This window comes from Dendrobates tinctorius, unplaced genomic scaffold (genome assembly GCF_039654945.1).
Source record: "Dendrobates tinctorius isolate UK_male_01 unplaced genomic scaffold, ASM3965494v1 ptg000103l, whole genome shotgun sequence".
Taxonomy (NCBI): Eukaryota; Metazoa; Chordata; class Amphibia; order Anura; family Dendrobatidae; genus Dendrobates; species Dendrobates tinctorius.
Window position 1 is genome coordinate 11,738,422 of NW_027361771.1, and position 18,379 is coordinate 11,756,800.

At 46.7% G+C, this 18,379-nt stretch overlaps 1 protein-coding gene across 1 annotated transcript in view; it reads left to right on the forward strand.

Annotated features, from left to right (window-relative positions):
- USP36 (ubiquitin specific peptidase 36) overlaps nucleotides 1-18,379 on the forward strand; it is a 97,849-nt gene that overhangs the window by 48,876 nt on the left and 30,594 nt on the right. The window contains exons 12-13 of the mRNA XM_073588073.1: nucleotides 1,629-1,767; nucleotides 10,306-10,914. Coding sequence (XP_073444174.1) covers nucleotides 1,629-1,767; nucleotides 10,306-10,914 — 748 coding nt within the window. The remainder of the gene's footprint in view (nucleotides 1-1,628; nucleotides 1,768-10,305; nucleotides 10,915-18,379) is intronic.

The following is an 18,379-nucleotide window of genomic DNA, read 5'->3' on the forward strand; positions in this document are numbered from 1 at the left end:
CTGATGGCTGCAAAGTTCTCTGCTACTTTGTTTGGCTGGAAGAGCTGGGCACTGGTTCATTGGTTTGGATGCAGTCTTTCTCATCCACTGCTTTCAGTACTTCTGGATGAAAGCGCTGTAAATGTCTCTTTAGATTAGAAGCTCTGGTAGGAGCATTTTTATTTTTGCCTGAATATGCACTCATCTTGGCTTCACAGCATTTGTTTTCGTCTGGATCATTTGTCATACACTGACAGACATAATGTTTTCTATCTTGAGTGATGGTGAAATGTTCAAATACAGCTGATTTAATGTGATGCTTCTTTGACATTCTCAGGTTTTTAATTCTGCATTCACAATCCAAATGACATTTGTTTTTCCTAAAAACAATTGTACAAAATTATTGCCAGGTCGTACAACTGATATAGTGGTCAGTAATACTGTTGTTATTATTCCTCATGTACTCACAGTTAACTGATGCAAAGTTTGTTGAAAGGATAATACTTCTTACAGTCTTCCTCTTGAGTAGCAGGCAGCTGTGAGATGCTTGGAAGACGCACACCTAGTATGATCTAGTCTAGAGGAGGAGCTTTACTACTAAGAATTTGCAACACATTTTCACTTTCATACATTGTAAGTAGGGGGGTTGGGGCAGCATGAGGTTAACCAAGTATAAGATTAGATAAGGGCAGTGGAGAACAGTGACACACAAGAAGTAAGAAATGTCTCTATCTCCAGCAAAACTGCTTATCACTGTTGTTCATAGTTTGATAGAACATATATATTTGAGTAACATTTATAAAATTCATGTGAAAGTTCAATTATGAAATATTAATACATTTTTTTTAAAGCTGGAGTCGGTACATTTCTTCCGACTCCAACCAAAACTAACTCCGACTCCACAGCCCTGGCTGTTGCGTCACAAAATCGGTGACGCTTTAGCAATATCGCTAGCGATCTCGCTATGTGTGAAGGGGGCTTTATAGGGCGGTGCGGAGGAGTGGTCCCGAGGTGAGGGGGTGCCTCATTAGGAAGATGTAAATGAAGTATCCCTATTACCTTCTTGCGGCAGCGGTGCTCTGTGCGGCTCTCTGTGCTGGGGGGGGGCGGCGGCGGATCTTTGTGCAGCATGGGGAGCTCCGACGGCATTTCCTCAAAGCCTGGAGGCCCCCGCAGCTCCATTGCTGCGATGCGGTGGCCTCCAGGAAGATGGCCACTGGGGGCAGCGCATGCTCGGATTCTGATCTCGGGAGACGTTGCCGCACAGAGCACTGCTGCCGTAAGGAGGTAATATGGATACTTCATTTACACCTTCCCGGTGAGGTCCCCCCTCACCTCATCATCGAGACCACTCCTCCGCACCGCCCTATAAGACGACACACGGCATATAAGACTTTCAGGGTTTAAAAAGTCATCTTATACGCTGGAAAATATGGTATATAAGTTTGTGAATTGTCATGCAAAAAATCAAGCTCTTGCATAGTTATACATACAGGAAAAACAAAGCTATGGTTGTCATAAATTGTAGTGTTCATTGTGGCATTGAAAACAAAAATGGCGACCTAGATTAGGGCTTGCTCAACCAGGCAGTATAGCTCTAAACTGACACATTTCCTTAGTTTATATTTGTATTGTCTCCTGTTTTACAGGGTTCCAGAGTCCAAAAAGAATTTTGATCCTTCTGTCTGCAAAGTGTCACAAAGCCAAATGCCTCGCCCCAGCTCTGTCCCTCCTACTCTGAAGAAAACCCAATCCAATGGCAGTTTGTCATCCCCTCTTATTGGGAAGGTGAGTAATTCAAAGGTCATGCGAATAGTGTTTTGTTCCAATTTTCATCATTTCAGTATTGACCAAATTCTCCCTTGTGACGATAGTGCAGTGCATTTTTCCTTGGAATCTATCACTATTTTTATCAAGAGTGTGCACTAACTTGTCAATATGGTAGCGTTTACTCTGTCGCCTCATTGGGGGGACACAAGACCTTGGGGTGTTATGCTTTCTGTCCACTAGGAGGCGACACTATGCTTAATCTGAAAAAGATTTGGCTCTGGCTCCTCCTCCACAGCATACACCCCTGGGAGGCATCCGCCTTACCTCAGTTTTTTGCTTAGTGTCGCAAGGAGGCACACCATAAGAAGATTCTTCTTGACACAGATGAAGAAAAGAGGGTCTCTCTGAGACTCCCGACATGGCTCCCTCCTCGGTCCTCTTTTTAGCAGTACCCGGTTGAGGTAGAGATGGCTCTTCCCCATGTCGCTCCCTCCCCAGCCCTTCGGTTGCATGGTTCGAGGTCGAGAACCCCCCTCCTTCCCCAGGCCCTGGGCCTTTTGGGTTGAGGCTGAGGTGAGGAAGAATTCCTCCTGATGGCGGTGAAGCGCCCTCCCTAACCCCCTCTAGGGATGTTAGGTTGAGACGCCGCAGGTAGGAGCTGCGTTCGCAGCGCTAACTTTATTGTAGCCCCAGCACTGCTGTGGTCTGCTATGGGGCCGGGGGCTGTCATATTTGGGCCACAGTATGCAGGGATTCCTGTCCCTGCGGCAGCGTCAGCCCTCCAAAGGGGTCAAAAAGACCCTTCACAGGGCTGCGCTGCGTATATAGGGGCGTCCGGGCGATATGGCACTCATCCGGGGGGGTTTTGGTTCGTTTTCTGCCCCCCTCCGGACTACCGCGCCGCTCTGGAGCCTTTCCCGGGCAGGATTTTGTACTTTAGACCGTGGCTTCGGCCTAAGCCGAAGCAGCCGCCCTTGTTACCGCCCCCGGCCCGCCCCCCTGGATGATCATGACGCTGCACAGCGTCATACAGGGGGCGGATCGAACCAGGAAGGCGCGGTTTTTCCTGGCTGCGCGCCCTTTTTCTGCTCTCCGCCCCTCCTCCCTCCCACCTCTTTACCTCAGGGAAAGAAGGAAGAAAAAAAAAAAAAGCAGCGCTGCTATATTACTCAAGAACGCTGCACAGTCTCCAGGGGGCGCAGAACCGAAGTTTTTCTGCTGGCGCCGGATCTAGGAGCACACCGGTGGGGTAAGGCACAGCAGGATATTATCCTGCTGTGGACGCAGACTCCCTATAGGTTCCCTATAGCGCTCCTCTGCATAGCCACCCCAGTAAGGTTTTTGGTCAGAATAACCTGCCGGCACTCAGTGCACTATGTCGGTCTCCAGGCCCGAAAGAAGGAAGAAAAAAAAAAAAAAAACAGGTTTATCTGCTGTTACGCAGTCTGTTCAGCCTGTAAAGCCAATCTTCCCAGTGGCAACATGCACCGTACTGCTAGAGTTGTTCCCAAAATGCTGGGTCAGTGCCCCAAGAGGCTCCTGTCACTGTTTCAACTCCACTGACATGCCGGTATGGGCCGCATCTATGTCACAGTCCATAGATACGCTGACTTCCACATTGCTTCAGGCTATGCAGGGTCATATCCCAGCTATAAGCGGACAGGCAGTCCCTGGCAATGCTAGTAGTGAACGGCCCCATAGGTCACGTTCAGCTACGTCCTCCCATGGCTCACGGTCGTCCCGCTCTAGGCAGAGACACCGTAATTCTAGGTCTCCTAGACCGTCTCGTTCCAAAGACGGGCGCAGCAGATCTCCACAGAGATCTTCGGGCATGGAAAAGCGGCGGTCCACATTTCCCTCCTGGCAACGCCTCAGCGATGCGCAGGATTCAGAGGGCATCTGTGACTCCGAATCAGAAAAGGAAACATAGGAGTCTCAGGCTCCTTGTCCTCCTAGCAATACAGCGCTAGTTGAGGACATCACTTCTATTCATCGGGTGCTGGTTTTATCCGATGCTCCCCAAGAACCCCCAAAACATAAGATCTGTTTTGAGGGGTCCCTGAAGTCCCTAAAGTTTTTTTCTGATCACCCAAGCTTTCAGGACATCCTTGATTAAGCTTTTTTCGCAACCTGCCAAAAAACAAAAAAAAAAAAAAAATTCGCCAACCGTAAATAAAACCGTAAAAAAGGGCTAGATACTCTTTTTTCTCAAAAAGACCAAGAAGTGGACAGATCCACCGGAAATCGATCCCCCTATCTCTAAGCTTGCAGCACAGTCTCTCCTCTCACTGCCAGATAGCTCAACCCTGAAGGATACAGCAGATTGGCAGGTTGAGCGCATGGCTCGTTCAATTTTTGAGGCTGCAGGAGCCTCCCTGGCTCCCGCGGTCACCTCAACGTGGGCAGCCAGAATGGCATGGGCCAAGATGGCAGGAGAGCCTCCAAAAGTCTGCTCCTCAGATGTTCGATCAACTAGTTCAGATAGCGGTGGTGGCAGATTACATACGCCTTGCAGCTTTTGATTCTGCAAGAGGCGTAGCAGGTATAGCAGCGAATGTAATTACAATCAGACGTATCCTCTGGCTGTGAGAATGGGAAGCGGACGCGTCTTCAAACAAGCCTCTTACGGATCTCCCGTACGTCAGTGGGAGATTTTTTTCGGGGAAAAAATTAGACAAGATGATTTCCAATGCCACGGGGGGTAAGAGTACCTTTCTTCCGCAACCTAAACGTACGTTTAAGCGACGTAACCAGGCTAAGTTCCGGTCTTTTCGGAACTCCTCAGGCTAGGCCGCTTCACGTCCTTCACGGAATTACAACCGTTCCCCCTCACAGGGACAACCAAAGGACAGCACAGAGGACGGACAAGAATTGGCGGTCAACATCAGGCCAGGCAAAGCCCAAAGGAGGGAAATTCCAGAATTTCTCCTCGTCATGACTCACGAAATACGGAAGACACCCCACCTGTAGGCGGTTGATTTTTAATCTTTCAGCAAGTCTGGCTGCCTATTACAGAGGACAGGTGGGTCAAGGAAATAGTGTCTCTCTCTCCTTCAAGCAGGAGTCATAATACGGGTTCCCGAAAACGAGAGATTCCAAGGACTCTACTATAACCTATTCGTGGTTCCCAAAAAGGGAGGCAGCGTTCGGCCAATTCCTGAACCTAACGCAACTCAAAAAGTTTGCAAGAGTTCGGCAGTTTCGCATGGAGTCCCTTCGATCCATCATTGCGGCTATGGAACAGGGAGAATATCTCGCCTCCATAGACATACAAGAGGCATACCTGCACATCCCTATTGCGCCTGCTCATCAAAGATCTCTCAGGTTCACAATAGGGCAGAATCAGTACCAGTTCGTGGCTTTGCCTTTCGAATTAGTCACGGCTCCCAGAACATTCACCAAGGTTATGGCAGCCACCATGGATGTCCTACACTCCAGAGGCATAGTGGTCCTCCCATGTCTCGATGATCTACTCATCAAGGCACCTTCTGTCAAAGACTGCGAAGACAGCGTCTCGATCACGATCGACACACTAACTCGTCTAGGCTGGCTAGTCAACTTTAAGAAGTCGTCAACTACTCCCGCGTCAGTCACTGATCTTCCTAGGGATCCTATTCGATACCTCCAGGGGTCTGGTACACCTTCCCAAGGACAAGGTACAAGCTATCCGCGGTGCAGTTCGCATGTTAATACACATACCTTGCCGATCTCTTCGGTTTGCCAGGAGACTCCTTAGCAGGATGGCAGCAGCAATGGAGGTGGTACCATTTGACCAGTTCCACCTCAGACCTCTTCAACTAGCCATTCTCAGATCCTGGGACAGGAACCCTTTTCTCCCTCGAAAGGGAGTTCCGACTGACGGAGTCAACCAGGAAATCACTGTACTGGTGGCTCAAACCACCCGTACTGGCCAAAGGAAAATTCTTTCTTCCCAGTCGATGGAAAGTCCTGACCACCAATGAGAGTCTAACAAGATGGGGTGCAGTGCACCTACTTCACAGGGCACGTGGTCTCCAATAGAAGCGACCATGCCCATCAACATCTGGAGATACGAGCTATCTTCCTGGCGCTAAAAGTTTTTTGCCATCTGCTGAAGGCCTCTCACATCAGAGTGCAGTCGAGCAATGCCACGGCAGTGGCATATGTGAACCACCAAGGTGGGACTCGCAGTGCCCAGGCAATGAGAGATGTGGCGCGTCTCCTTCGCTGGGCAGAAAACAAGAAATCAGTACTCTCACTGGTCCACAGTCCGGGTGTGGACAACTGGGAAGCCGACTACCTCATCAGACAGGAAATGGACTCGGGGGAGTGGTCTCTCCATTCCAAAAATCTTTCGTCGGATCTGTTATCGCTGGGGGACTCCGGACGTGGACCTAATCGCATCTCATCTCAATGCCAAGGTCTCCATTTTCATGGCAAGGACACGCGGTCCGAGATTGCTCGGGACGGATGCCCTGGTTCAGGACTGGACTCAGTTCCAGCTTCTGTACATTTTCCCACCTCTTCCCCTGATGGCCAGAGTCATGAGAAAGATCAAACAGGAAGGAGTTCCGACCATCCTAATTGCGCCGGACTGGCCCAGACGTACATGGTACGCCGACATCCTTCAGCATTACAGCAGACACCCCTTGGCGTCTTCCAGACCGTCCCGATCCCCTGTCTCACGGCTTGTTCTACCACCAGAATTTAGGGACTCTCAATTTGACGGCGTGGTCCTTGAAACCTGGGTTTTAACCCAGGCAGGGTTTGCTCCAGACGTCATTAGAACCATGATCAGGGCACGGAAACCAGCTTTCGCCAAAGTTTATTATCGTACCTGGAAAACGTATTTTACTTGGTGCGACTCTCGCGGGCGAATTCCGTTCCCTTACTCTCTTCCGAAAGTTCGTGGTTTCCTTCAATCAGGTCTGGACGCCGGCCTATCCTTAGGATCGCTTAAGGGTCAGGTGTCAGCGCTTTCAGTGCTCTTTCAGAAGCGTATAGCTAACAAACCTCAAGTCAGGACGTTTCTTCAGGGAGTCTCCAGATTGGTCCCTCTTTACAGACGTCCACTGGATACGTGGGACCTTAATTTGGTCCTAACTGCTCTACAGGCACCTCCTTTTTCAACCTCTTAAGGAAGTTCCACTTCGAGTTTTATCACAAAAGGTGGTCTTCCTCGTGGCAATCACCTCGCTACGCAGGGTGTCTGAGCTGTCAGCGCTCTCCTGCAAACAGCTTTTCCTATTCTTCCACCAGGACAAGGTGGTTCTCCGTACAGTTCCATCCTTCCTTCCAAAGGTTGTGTCTGATTTCCACCTCAATGAGGGCATCTCATTACCGACCCTTTGCCCGGCTCCGGTTCATAGAGTGCAGAGGGCCCGGCATACGCTTGACCTTGCCAGGGCATTGCGTATGTGTGTGTCTAGGACTCCACCCTTCCGGAAGTCTGATTCCTTTTTTTCCTTGTTCCAGAAGGCATTTGCAGGGGTTTACCGGCTTCAAAAGCTACCCTTGCCAGGTGGATCAGGTCCACCATCCATGACGCCTACCGCCTAAACAATTCTCCTATTCCGGCCGGTATCACGGCACATTCCACACGGGCGGTAGGAGCCTCCTGGGCCATTCGACGCCAGGCTTCAGCACAACACGTGTTAAGCGGCCACTTGGACTAGCTTACACACGTTTACAAAGCAATACAGTGTGCATACTCAGTCCTCAGTGGAAGCGAGTCTGGGTAGACTGGTACTGCCGGCGGCAGTGTCCCAATTCTAGGGACCTGTCAGCACAATATTCGTCCATTGCTTCCCACCCAGGGACTGCTTTGGGACGTCCCAAGGTCTTGTGTCCCCCAATGAGGCGACAGAGTAAAGGAGATTTTTGTGTACTCACCGTAAAATCTCTTAGCCTCTAATTGGGGGACACAGCTCCCACCCTGTTGCCCTTGCGGGCTGTTATTATGTTGGGTACTCATATTGTTCCTTGAGCTGTACATAGTAGCCTTTGTTTATAGGCTTGGTTATGTTGGATTTGTTATCTCCTCCTACTGCTTGGGTACAAAAACTGAGGTAAGGCGGATGCCTCCCAGGGGTGTATGCTGTGGAGGAGGAGCCAGAGCCAAATCTTTTTCAGATTAAGCATAGTGTCGCCTCCTAGTGGACGGAAAGCATAACTCCCCAAGGTCTTGTGTCCCCCAATTAGAGGCTAAGAGAAAGAGATTTTACGGTGAGTACACAAAAATCTCCTTTTTATAAAATCGCTAGCTGAAGAGCCTGGCGCTACCCGGGCATAGTAACTAACTACTGTTAGTTATAACAAATTATAATGTAGAGCCCCGCCCACTCCGCATAACCTCATTCGCTATAATATCCCACATCATCCTGTCAGCCAGAGCTACCGGACTACTACCCCTAATATCCCACATCATCCTGTCAGCCAGAGCTACCGGACTACTACCCCTAAATATCCCACATCATCCCGTCAGCCAGAGCTACCGGACTACTACCCCTAATATCCCACATCATCCTGTCAAAGCCAGTAAAAGTAGAATAGTGAAATTGCACAGAAACATGGTTCACTAAGATCCCAGGTCAATTTGTAATTTGTCCAGCTGAGTTGCTCATGGATGTACAGCATCTGTATGCAGTACAGTATCATATTTAATGGGTTATGGGAAAAGCATTACGTGTTATATGGGTATATTCAGGTGAATTATGGGGAAAGTAGCACGTTAAAGAAAACTCACAGCATCAGAGCACAGTAACACATCAATAATGCATAAAAGTGTCTGAGAAAATATTAAATCCACATGACATTTAATATGTGCACTTTCCTACATTCATGTGTGTCACTTAATGATACCACACGGGAGGGGGGATTCATTTGTCATGTATTCACTGCTCCTTTCTGGGGGACAGGCGATAGCTGGAGCTTATGTTCCTGGGGATGCTAGATTTCTACCACCATGTCAGTGTCTGCTGAGGTGTTGTCAAGTGGGAAAACTTGCTCATAGCAGCCAATCACAGCTCAGCTACTTTTAACCAGCTCTGGTGAAATGAGAGATGCTTAGTGATTGGTTGCAAGGAAAACTGTTGGTCATAGGAACCAATCACAACTTAGCTTCTTTTGAACAGCTCTGGTGAAATGAAAGATGCTTCGTGATTGGTTAGTGATACACACACACACACACACACACACACAATAAGATTTATATATAGAGATGAGCCAATAGGTGCAGGTTAGTCCTGCCCGCCACGAACTTTCCCCTGCTGACAACTTTGCGACTATCATACCACTTTCAGATGAGTGTATGAAAAATCCGTCATTTTTAACCCAGAAAACAAACTGAAGGTTTTTCATCCATATGGTAATCCATATGTAACCTGTTTGTCCGTTTTTAACATCTGTTTGATACATCAAAATTCAAGGCCAAGTTCCATTTTTTCTTTTAGTAATGCAGTTGTTATAATCAATTGCCGTAAGGATTGGATGGTGTCTATATGGCATTCATAGAGGTGTTACCGTGCAGTCAGGAATGAGGAGCTGGACGAGTGCTGATTTTTCACTACAATCATCGAATAATTTTGGTTTGTGTGCTGTCCATATGATATCTGTTGTATGAAATAAGCTCCTCTGAGCAAGAACTTATTTTGGAGAGGAATAAATCTTTATCGGTGATGGGTGAATATGAAGGTGAACTGTAGATGGCATTGTGAGGAGTCCAGAGCTCAAGCCACCATTAATAAAATGTGATTGTGCAAATTATCCCATATTAACATACTGGGACTCGTCTCTAGAGAGAGGGCAGCATAAACCTGGTGACTGAATCTTGTCACCTCGTTTTTGCTCTATGAGATGCGGCCACCGCCATCAGGGGCTTATCTACAGCATTCTGTAATGCTGTATATAAGCCCCCTATGTAACCTGAAAGTGAAGAAAAACAAGTTAGATTATATTCACCGGGGGGCGGGGTCCGGTGCGGTGGGTGTCGTGGTCCGGTCTGGCGCCTCCCATCTTCTAGAGATGACGTCCTCCTCCTTACTCCTGTCGCAGCTCCTGTGCAGGCATACTTTCTCTGCCCTATTGAGGGCAGAGAAGAGTACTGCAGTGCGCAGGCGCTGGGAAAGGTCAGAGAGGTCCAGCGTCTGCCCACTGCAGTACTTTACTCTGCCCTCAACAGGGCAGATAAAGTGCACCTGCGCAGGAGCCGCGGCAGAAGTAAGGAGGAGGACGTCCTCTCTAGAAGATGGGAGGCACCGGACCGCGCCACCCATCGGACCAGACCGGATCCCCGGGTGAGTATAAAACGTGTTTTTCTTATCTTTCAGCTTACATCGGGGGCTTATCTACAGCATTACAGAATGATGTAGATAAGCCCCTGATGGCTGTGGCCACATCTTATAGGCCAAAAATTGGGTGACAGATTCCCTTTAATGCATGATTGCTCTTTCCATTTGTATTTTCTGTCGTTGAGGTTTAGCTTACTGCTTATACTGATGCAGGAGATCCAGAAATAATTACTCGGTGGTATTATTGCTTAATCTGCACTGATTAGCCCATGTATTTTTTTATTTCTAGAAACCTGAGGGTTTGCATGAGAAAAAGCCACAAAAAGTGGAAGACATTGGGGTCCCAGTCAGTCACTCAGACATTTTACCTTGCAACAAGGACCATAATGGAGTTAACCGTACACGACCTCTTAGCGCAGGCCCTTCTCCGAAGCTCAGCTGTAAAACATCATATGCTCCTTATTTCTTGGATGATCAATTGAGTAGAATGAAAAAGCCTCTTCATGCCAAGTTAAAGGCGTCTAATGCCACAAGCCCCACTAATGAAGCAGTAATGCAGGAAGATTCCAAACAAAACTGGGATCATGAGGATCCAGCTCCATCTTCTGCTGCTAAAACTGGAAGTATTGAAAACCAGGAAAGTAGTAACAAGACAAAGCAAGTAGAGATGGAAAATGTAAAGCAACAAGAATCTCACATGAATGGACAGTCTTCAACTCAAAGCTCTCCCACTAGTGGGAACACAACTTCCTCATGCTGCTCTCCAACAATGGAAGCTGAGCAGCCTGGGACAGGCAGTGCTATGAAATCGAAGTCACCCACGCTGGCCAGTGTCTGCGAGGCATTGACTACAATGTCACCACCACCTGCCAAGAAACTAGCCCTATCAGCTAAAAAGGTGAGTTTGTGAAGACTGCAATCACAATGGCATACACTCTGTACAGTCAGACATTAGCAGTAGACAGTTGGGGTAAACTGATTAGCTTACATGCTAAGAGCACATTAAACCCAATGAAGCCTCTTGTAGATAGTTATTAAGGGGTATCTCGACTTACTGATTCCCTTTTAAGCTCTCATATCAGTGATACAATCGTTACATTGTAATTAAAGTAGCATGAATTGAATTTTATATGAAATGTCATGCGTTGATGATCAAATGGTACTTATCTCGACCAAAAAATTCATTTGAAGCTGTATTCATGTACTAGAGTTGAAAGGCATCTCCAAGAATTTCTATAGTAACTAATGGTAATGTCATTATTAGTATTCTTAAATACTTTTAAAAAGCTAATACAGATTCTGTTGTCTATGAAGGTAACCACTATAGTATAAAAATAACTGCAACCTTGTTTCACTTGAAAACCTCAAAAAGAGGAAAAAATCCTCCAAAAAATTCAGATACAAACCCGACAGGCCTAAATGCATCTGCACTAATCCAGGGTGCAGCGGACCCAAGTAAAATGGCAGCTGCACAGGTGCATAAATACCAAATGAAACAGCCAGCCTACAATCAGGGATTGGCCATGTGGTACACCAGTGCAGAAGAAATAATCCGCATGTGGCAGTGTTCACAAAGGGAATGCAGGGCTTCTGGTTCACAAACTTAGTAACACTATATAGGGGGGCTGCCCAGTGCTAACTAGAATGCATCCTGTGTGAACAGAGGCCACAAGTTTGCAGAACCATTTGGGCCCAACTGCACCCTGAAAGAAATATAAAAAGTGCACAAAAAACATAATATATGTAAGGTATTGGTTGATATTAAGGCCTGAATACAGAAGCTGGCAAACTGCGTCAAAGTTAATTACACTTGCCAGTCCTACTCTAACATGAAAACCTCAAAAAGTGGAAAAAATAGTCCAAAAAATTCAGATACAAACCAGACAGGCCTTAATGCATCTGCACTAATACAGGGTGCAGCGGACCCAAGTAAAATGGCAGCTGCACAGGTGCATAAATACCAAATGAGACAGCCAGCCTACAATCAGGAATTGGCCGTGTGGTACACCAGTGCAGAAGAAATAATCCGCATGTGGGGCAGTGTTCACACAGGGAATGCAGGGCTTCTGGCTCACAACCTCTTAGTAACACCATATAGGGGGGGCTGCGCAGTGCCAACTAGAATGCATCCTGTGTGAACAGAGGCCACAAGTTTGTAGAACCATTTGGGCCCAACTGCACCCTGAAAGAAATATAAAAAGTATTCGTGCAGATGCATTTAGGCCTATCTGGTTTGAACCTTGTTTCACTGACAGATCTCTGTGCAAGAACGTAGAATTGGTGCAAGTGAGCATGTGGAGTGGAAATCTCGACCTGGTGTGACCTGTAGCTATGAATAGTCTATCAGAAAGATGGCGAGGAGAGTTGAGAGACAGTGTTGTGGGCAACCTCTTCTAATACTAGAGACACCAGGGATATTGAGATTAGGTCAGATGGTGTGAGCAGTCTCGTCTTACTGCAACACTCCTGGTATCTCCAGTATGGGATCAGAAAGCAAGGGTGGACAGCAGTCTGAGTGACCTCTTCTTACCTCTGCACCCCCTGGTATCGTCAGTATCTGATCACAATCCAGGGTGGACAGTAGTGTGAGCAACATCTTCTTACCTCAGCACTCCTATTATCTTCAGATAAGAATATTTATTTGGAGCATATGTTTCTACATATGAAGGAAACCCTGGAGCTTCCTACTGCACATACAGACACCTGTCTTAATGGACGACAGGTTTCTGAAGTGTAACAAGACAGGCGCCATTTTAATTCTAAAGTGATTACTTCCATAGAGAAAACGATTGTGGTTTTCTAATCAAACGTGTTTAACCCCTTTACCCCCGAGGGTGGTTTGCACGTCAATGACCGGGCCAGTTAATACAATTCTGACCACTGTCCCTTTATCAGGTAAAGCTCTGGAACGCTTCAACGGATCTTGGCGATTTTGAGATTGTTTTTCATGATATATTGTACTTCATGTTAGTGGTAAAATTTCTTCGATATAACTTCCGTTTATGAAAAAAGCAGAAATATGGCGAAAACTTTGAAAATTTTGCAATTTTCAAACTTTGAATTTTTATGCCCTTAAAACAGAGAAATATGTCACTCAAAATAGTTAATAACATTTCCCACATGTCTACTTTACATCAGCACAATTTTGTAAGCAATTTTTTTTTTATTAGGACGTTATAAGGGTTAAAAGTTGACCAGTGATTTCTCATTTTTATAACAAAATTTACAAAACCATTTTTTTAGGGACCACCTCACATATGAAGAATCTTTGTGACATCATTCCAAAACTGCACACCTCAAGCTGATTAAAACAACATTCAAGAAGTTTATTAACCCTTCAGGTGCTTCACAGGCGCAGAAGCAACGTGGAAGGAAAAAATGAACGTTTAAGTCTTTAGTCTCAAAAATGATCTTTTAGTAACATTTTTTTTTTTTTTATTTTCACAAGGGTAAAAGGAGAAAATGGACAGATAAAATTGTTGTGCAATTTCTCCTGAGTACGCCGATACCCATATGTGGGGGAAAACCACTGTTCGGGCGCACGGCAGGGCTCGGAAGGGAAGGAGCACCATTTGACTTTATCAAACCAAAATTGGCTGAAGTTAAGATCGGACGCCATGTCGTGTTTGGAGAGCACCTGATGTGCCTAAACAGTGGAAACCCACACACACACACACACACACACACACACACACACACACACACACACACACACACACACACACACACGTGACCCCATTTTGTAAACTAGACCCCCTAAGGAACTTATCTAGATGTGTGGTGAGAACTTTGAACCCCCAAGTGTTTCACTAAAGTTTGTAATGCCCAGGCGTGAAAATAAAAAATCCTATTTTTTTTCCCCCCACAAAAAGGATATTTTAGTCCCCAATTTTTTATTTTCCCAAGGGTAGCAGGAGAAATTGGACCCCAAAAGCTGTTGTCCTATTTGTCCTGGGCATGCTGATACCCCATATGTGGGTGAAAACTACTGTATGGGCACACGTCGGAGCTCGGAAGGGAAGTAGTTACATTTTGGAATCCAGACTTTGATGGAATGGTCTGCGTGCGTCATGTTCCGTTTGCAGAGCCTCTGATGTGCCGAAACAGTAAAAAAAACCCACAAGTGACATCATTTTGGAAATGTTCCCCCTATTTGGAAGTAATCTACTGTTTCCTATAAATCTAAGTAAATTAGTAGTGCATGGAGGTGTGGTACAATTTGAAGCAATCTCATATACAGGCCAGGTTTTTCGGGGTAAGTGTCGAATTGATAAATGCTGTCCTTGCGTATTCCCCTTTTGTGACACACTCGGCACATTTTTTGCGGCTTACCTTTTCTTTCAGTTGGTGGGACCACCTCTGGGAAATGCTGACCTGGTACAATACGAGCACCTTCAGTTCTGGAAGTACTGTTGCCCGCTTCTTCCTGAGTGCCAAATACCAGGGCCTTAACTACTTCCTCCTGGAACTGAAGGTACGACGTATTGGTGTGGCGTGCACATCATCACATCATGACAGCAGGAAAGCGTTGAGCATTGCCATTTGTACGGTATGCATGGCCAGCTTTTTTTTACCACACTTTGGCCTTTCTCAAAGCACTGTATGTTTGGGGGACTTGATCGGAGAGATCAACACCCCCCCATGTTTTTGTTGTACCCCAGTACACAGTCCAGTTTGCTGACCTGTATAGAGGTACCTCGTACAGTGCTTAGGGCGCTGTCATAACCGTGTATGGTGGTCAAGAAAAGTACATCCCTCTTGTCCTTGTACTTGACCACCAGCAGGTGGTTGCTACATTGGGCTCTGCTGTCACCCCTTCTGAGCATCTGCCCAAGTAGTGTTTTCGGGAGGCCTCTCTGATTTTTGTGGACAGTACCGCAGACTGTGGTACTTCGCGCAGAAGGGGATTTGTAGAGTGGGATGCTGGTATAAAAGTTATCAGTGTATAGGTGATGACCTTTATCCAGCAGTGAGTGCACCAAATCCCACACAATTTTCCCACTCGCTCCCAGGACAGGAGGACATTCAGGGGGTTCTTTCCTTCATAAACTCTGAACCTGTGGGTGTAACCTGAAGTACTCTCACACAGTTTGTAGAGTTTAATTATGTACCTGGCCCTCCTGCTGGGCAGGTACTGACGGAATCTGAGCCTTCCCTTAAAATGAACTAAGGACTCAACCCTTTTGGGGCACGTACACTTCAGCAAACTTTTTGCTGAAGTGTACAATGACCAGTCGAACTTTGATAAGACTGTCAAAGTTGTGGACATCTAGTGGGGGACACTGTGCATTATTGGTATAATGCAGGAATTTGTGGATGGCCTCAAAAGGCGTCCGGGCCATGACCATTCGGAACAATGGAGTGTTATATAAAATATCAACTCTCCAATATTGCCGAATTCTGGCTTCTTCAGGATCCCCATGTTAAGGACCAGGCCCCAAAACTGCATAATTTCAACTGCGTCTACGGGAGACCAGTTAGAATATGATGAAACGGGCTTTTGTGGCAAAATTGACGAGCGTACAGATTAGTTTGGTCCACCATGAGGTTAAAAAATCCTCAGAGAAAAAGACTTTGAAAAAGTCTATTTCTGTGAGGCCGGTGGTGTCAAACTTGATTCCTGATTCTGCCACAAGATCAGAAAACTGTGGCTCGTAATTTTCAGGAGGCGAGGTCCATATAGGGTGCGCTGGTTCAGCTTCATCTTCGGGAATGGTGGGTGCTGCCTCATCTTCTGTCCTGGGACGTCTGCGTGGCGGTTCCGCAGGATCCGAGGAGGAAGATAAGGATGAGGATGAAGAATCCGAAAAGTAAAGAAATGTGGGATCCTTTTCCTCGCCATCAGTGTCAGAGGCAAGAAAAGCATATGCCGCCTCCAATGAATAGTGCTGTTGGGACGAACGTGATGGACGGGACATTTTTTTTGAGTATGGTGCTTGTGTGTACTTTATAACTGTGTGGAGGGGGGGGATAGTGATTGGTGCAAACTTGTTTGAAAAGAAAAAGCTAAAAGAAAAAAGCAAATGGGGAGAAAAAAATGTCTGAAAAGTAAAGTGTAAAACAGCAGGCACGAGCTCTGGTAAGTGAACTGCGTCACTTATCAAAGTTCGGCGGCTGCTGGATGTGCGCACGGAGGTGGCGCAAAGGGGGCCGAGTTGAAAAAAGCGGGCATGTTTGTTGATCGGTGAATTGCGTCACCAATCAACGCTCGGCGGCTGCTAAATGTGCGCACGGGGGTGGCGCAAAGGGGGGTAAAAAGAGGGAAGGGGGTATGGGGGTGGATAAAGAGAGATCGGGCAGGGATCAACACTTACGTTTGTAGTCTCGTTTCTCCTGTCTCGTTTCTCCTGTCTCCAGCAGGGATTGTGGTGTTACTGGCTTCTGTAGCACCACAAAGCTCAATCCCACCAATCAGAGCTGGCCCTGGTGACCCCGGTGTTGCTAGGCACCGGCCTAGTATCGGAGCACACAGCTCTGATCCTAGGGCAGGTCACTGGCAGGGCACAGCGTGGTCACACCGCAGCTGGCTGTGCCCTGTGATTGGCACTATCGACGATTACATCGATCGCGCCAATTGGCAGCTGCAGGCCATTCCTGTCCTGTCCTAGGCACCGGCCTAGGATCAGTGCTCTTACAGGGCACAGTGCGGTAACACCACAGCTGTGCCCTGCGATTGGCATAATCGATGTGATTGTCGATCGCCCAATCAGGGATTTTCGCTGATGCCTGGCGTTGCCGGGTACCGGCCTAGGATCGAGTACATCGGTACTCAATCCTAGCCTGGGACCTCACTGTTTCAGCCAATGAGAGAGGCTGCGATTGGCTTATTGAACAGCCAATCACAGCAATCGGGAGGCCCGGTAGGCGGGGACAGCCCCCGGGATGCTGACACCATCTTCCAAGGAGTAAGATGGCGCTGGAATTTTAATGCACTCACCGCAACTTAGGTCGCATTAAAAGGGCATGACGTACTATCTCGTCCAAGAGTAAGGCCTAGGTCACATGGACGGGGTAGTACGTCAGATGGCAGAAAGGGGTTAAGAATTTATAATGATATGCCCTATATTTATTTGTTTTTACTGTTCCTGATGAAAATTTTAACAAGGAAACTGTCAGTAGGATCAACCCTCCTAAGCCATTTATGTGATACTTTGATATCTGCCTTATTCCTGAAAAATCCATGCTTTTTTAATGTGTAAATGAACGGTTAAGATCTTTAGACTGGAAACTGATTTGCATGAGACTTGGCTTCCAGAGATTATTTTAAATGAAAGGAGGCGTTACCAGTGTGAGACATGTAATAACTGACAGGTATAATCACATTTAACAGAATTGATCTTTCTAACATTACAAACAAATCTACAAGTGCAGTTGTCCTATATCAGTGCTGTTAGCTGTGGTGTGCCAGCTCACGAGTAGACAGTGTTTGAGGGAGCAGTACTCCAGCAGAGCTTTGTCTCATTACAAACACCTCTGCATTTGTAGTTCTCTTCTCTTAGTGCTGTCAGTTTTGCTAAACTGCCCAGCCTTGCGCACACTGGATGTATGAGATAAAAACTAAAGAAAAGTTAATTGAAGTAAGGCACAGCTCTGCAGCTGTGCTGACAGCAGAAGATGAGGTGAAGCTGCAAAGTAATACAAAGTTCAGCTCTGCTATACTGTGTGAGTTATCACACCCAGCTCTGCAATGAGATTAGTAGAGCAGACTGTTGGTCATTACATGTCTTGCACTAGTAACACCCCCTGTCAGGTGAAAAGACGACACTTCAAAGCAGGATTCAGACAGGATTGTGAAAACTGACCTGAGCATGCATGCTCAGACTGCTGTAACTCAGAGACGTAGCCCGCCAACACCAGTGAGGTGCCCTGCTCTGTTCATCCAATTCTGGTCCAGAGATCTGAAGTAGCAGAGACAGAATCAAAATAAAAGGATATACGACACACAGCGGTGAGCTTACAGGAGCAGAGCAAGTAAAACATGTGTTAGGTGGGAATAGTTAGGACAAATGAAAGGGGGTTAAATTAGTAGTGGAAAACCTCTTTGATAGCATAGCAGAAAGTCACCTGACAGATTCCCTTTATAGGTGTTGACGCTTTTGCAGCTTTCCACAGAATATGTGATAAGTTGCTGGCTTCTGGGGGTCTGGCCAGTTGAACCTCCACAAACCAAAGATCAGTGCTCGGGGGTTCAACTTTTCAATCAAGCAGTGGATGAGCATTTGCACAACCTCTCCGTTTATTGTCCACGGGGACAATATTCATTCAGTTACCTCCATCAATACCATAATGACCAGTATTATAGGAAGTGCATCATCAAGAGATTTACCTATTTAAAGGGAACCTGTCAGCAGGATTGTGCACAG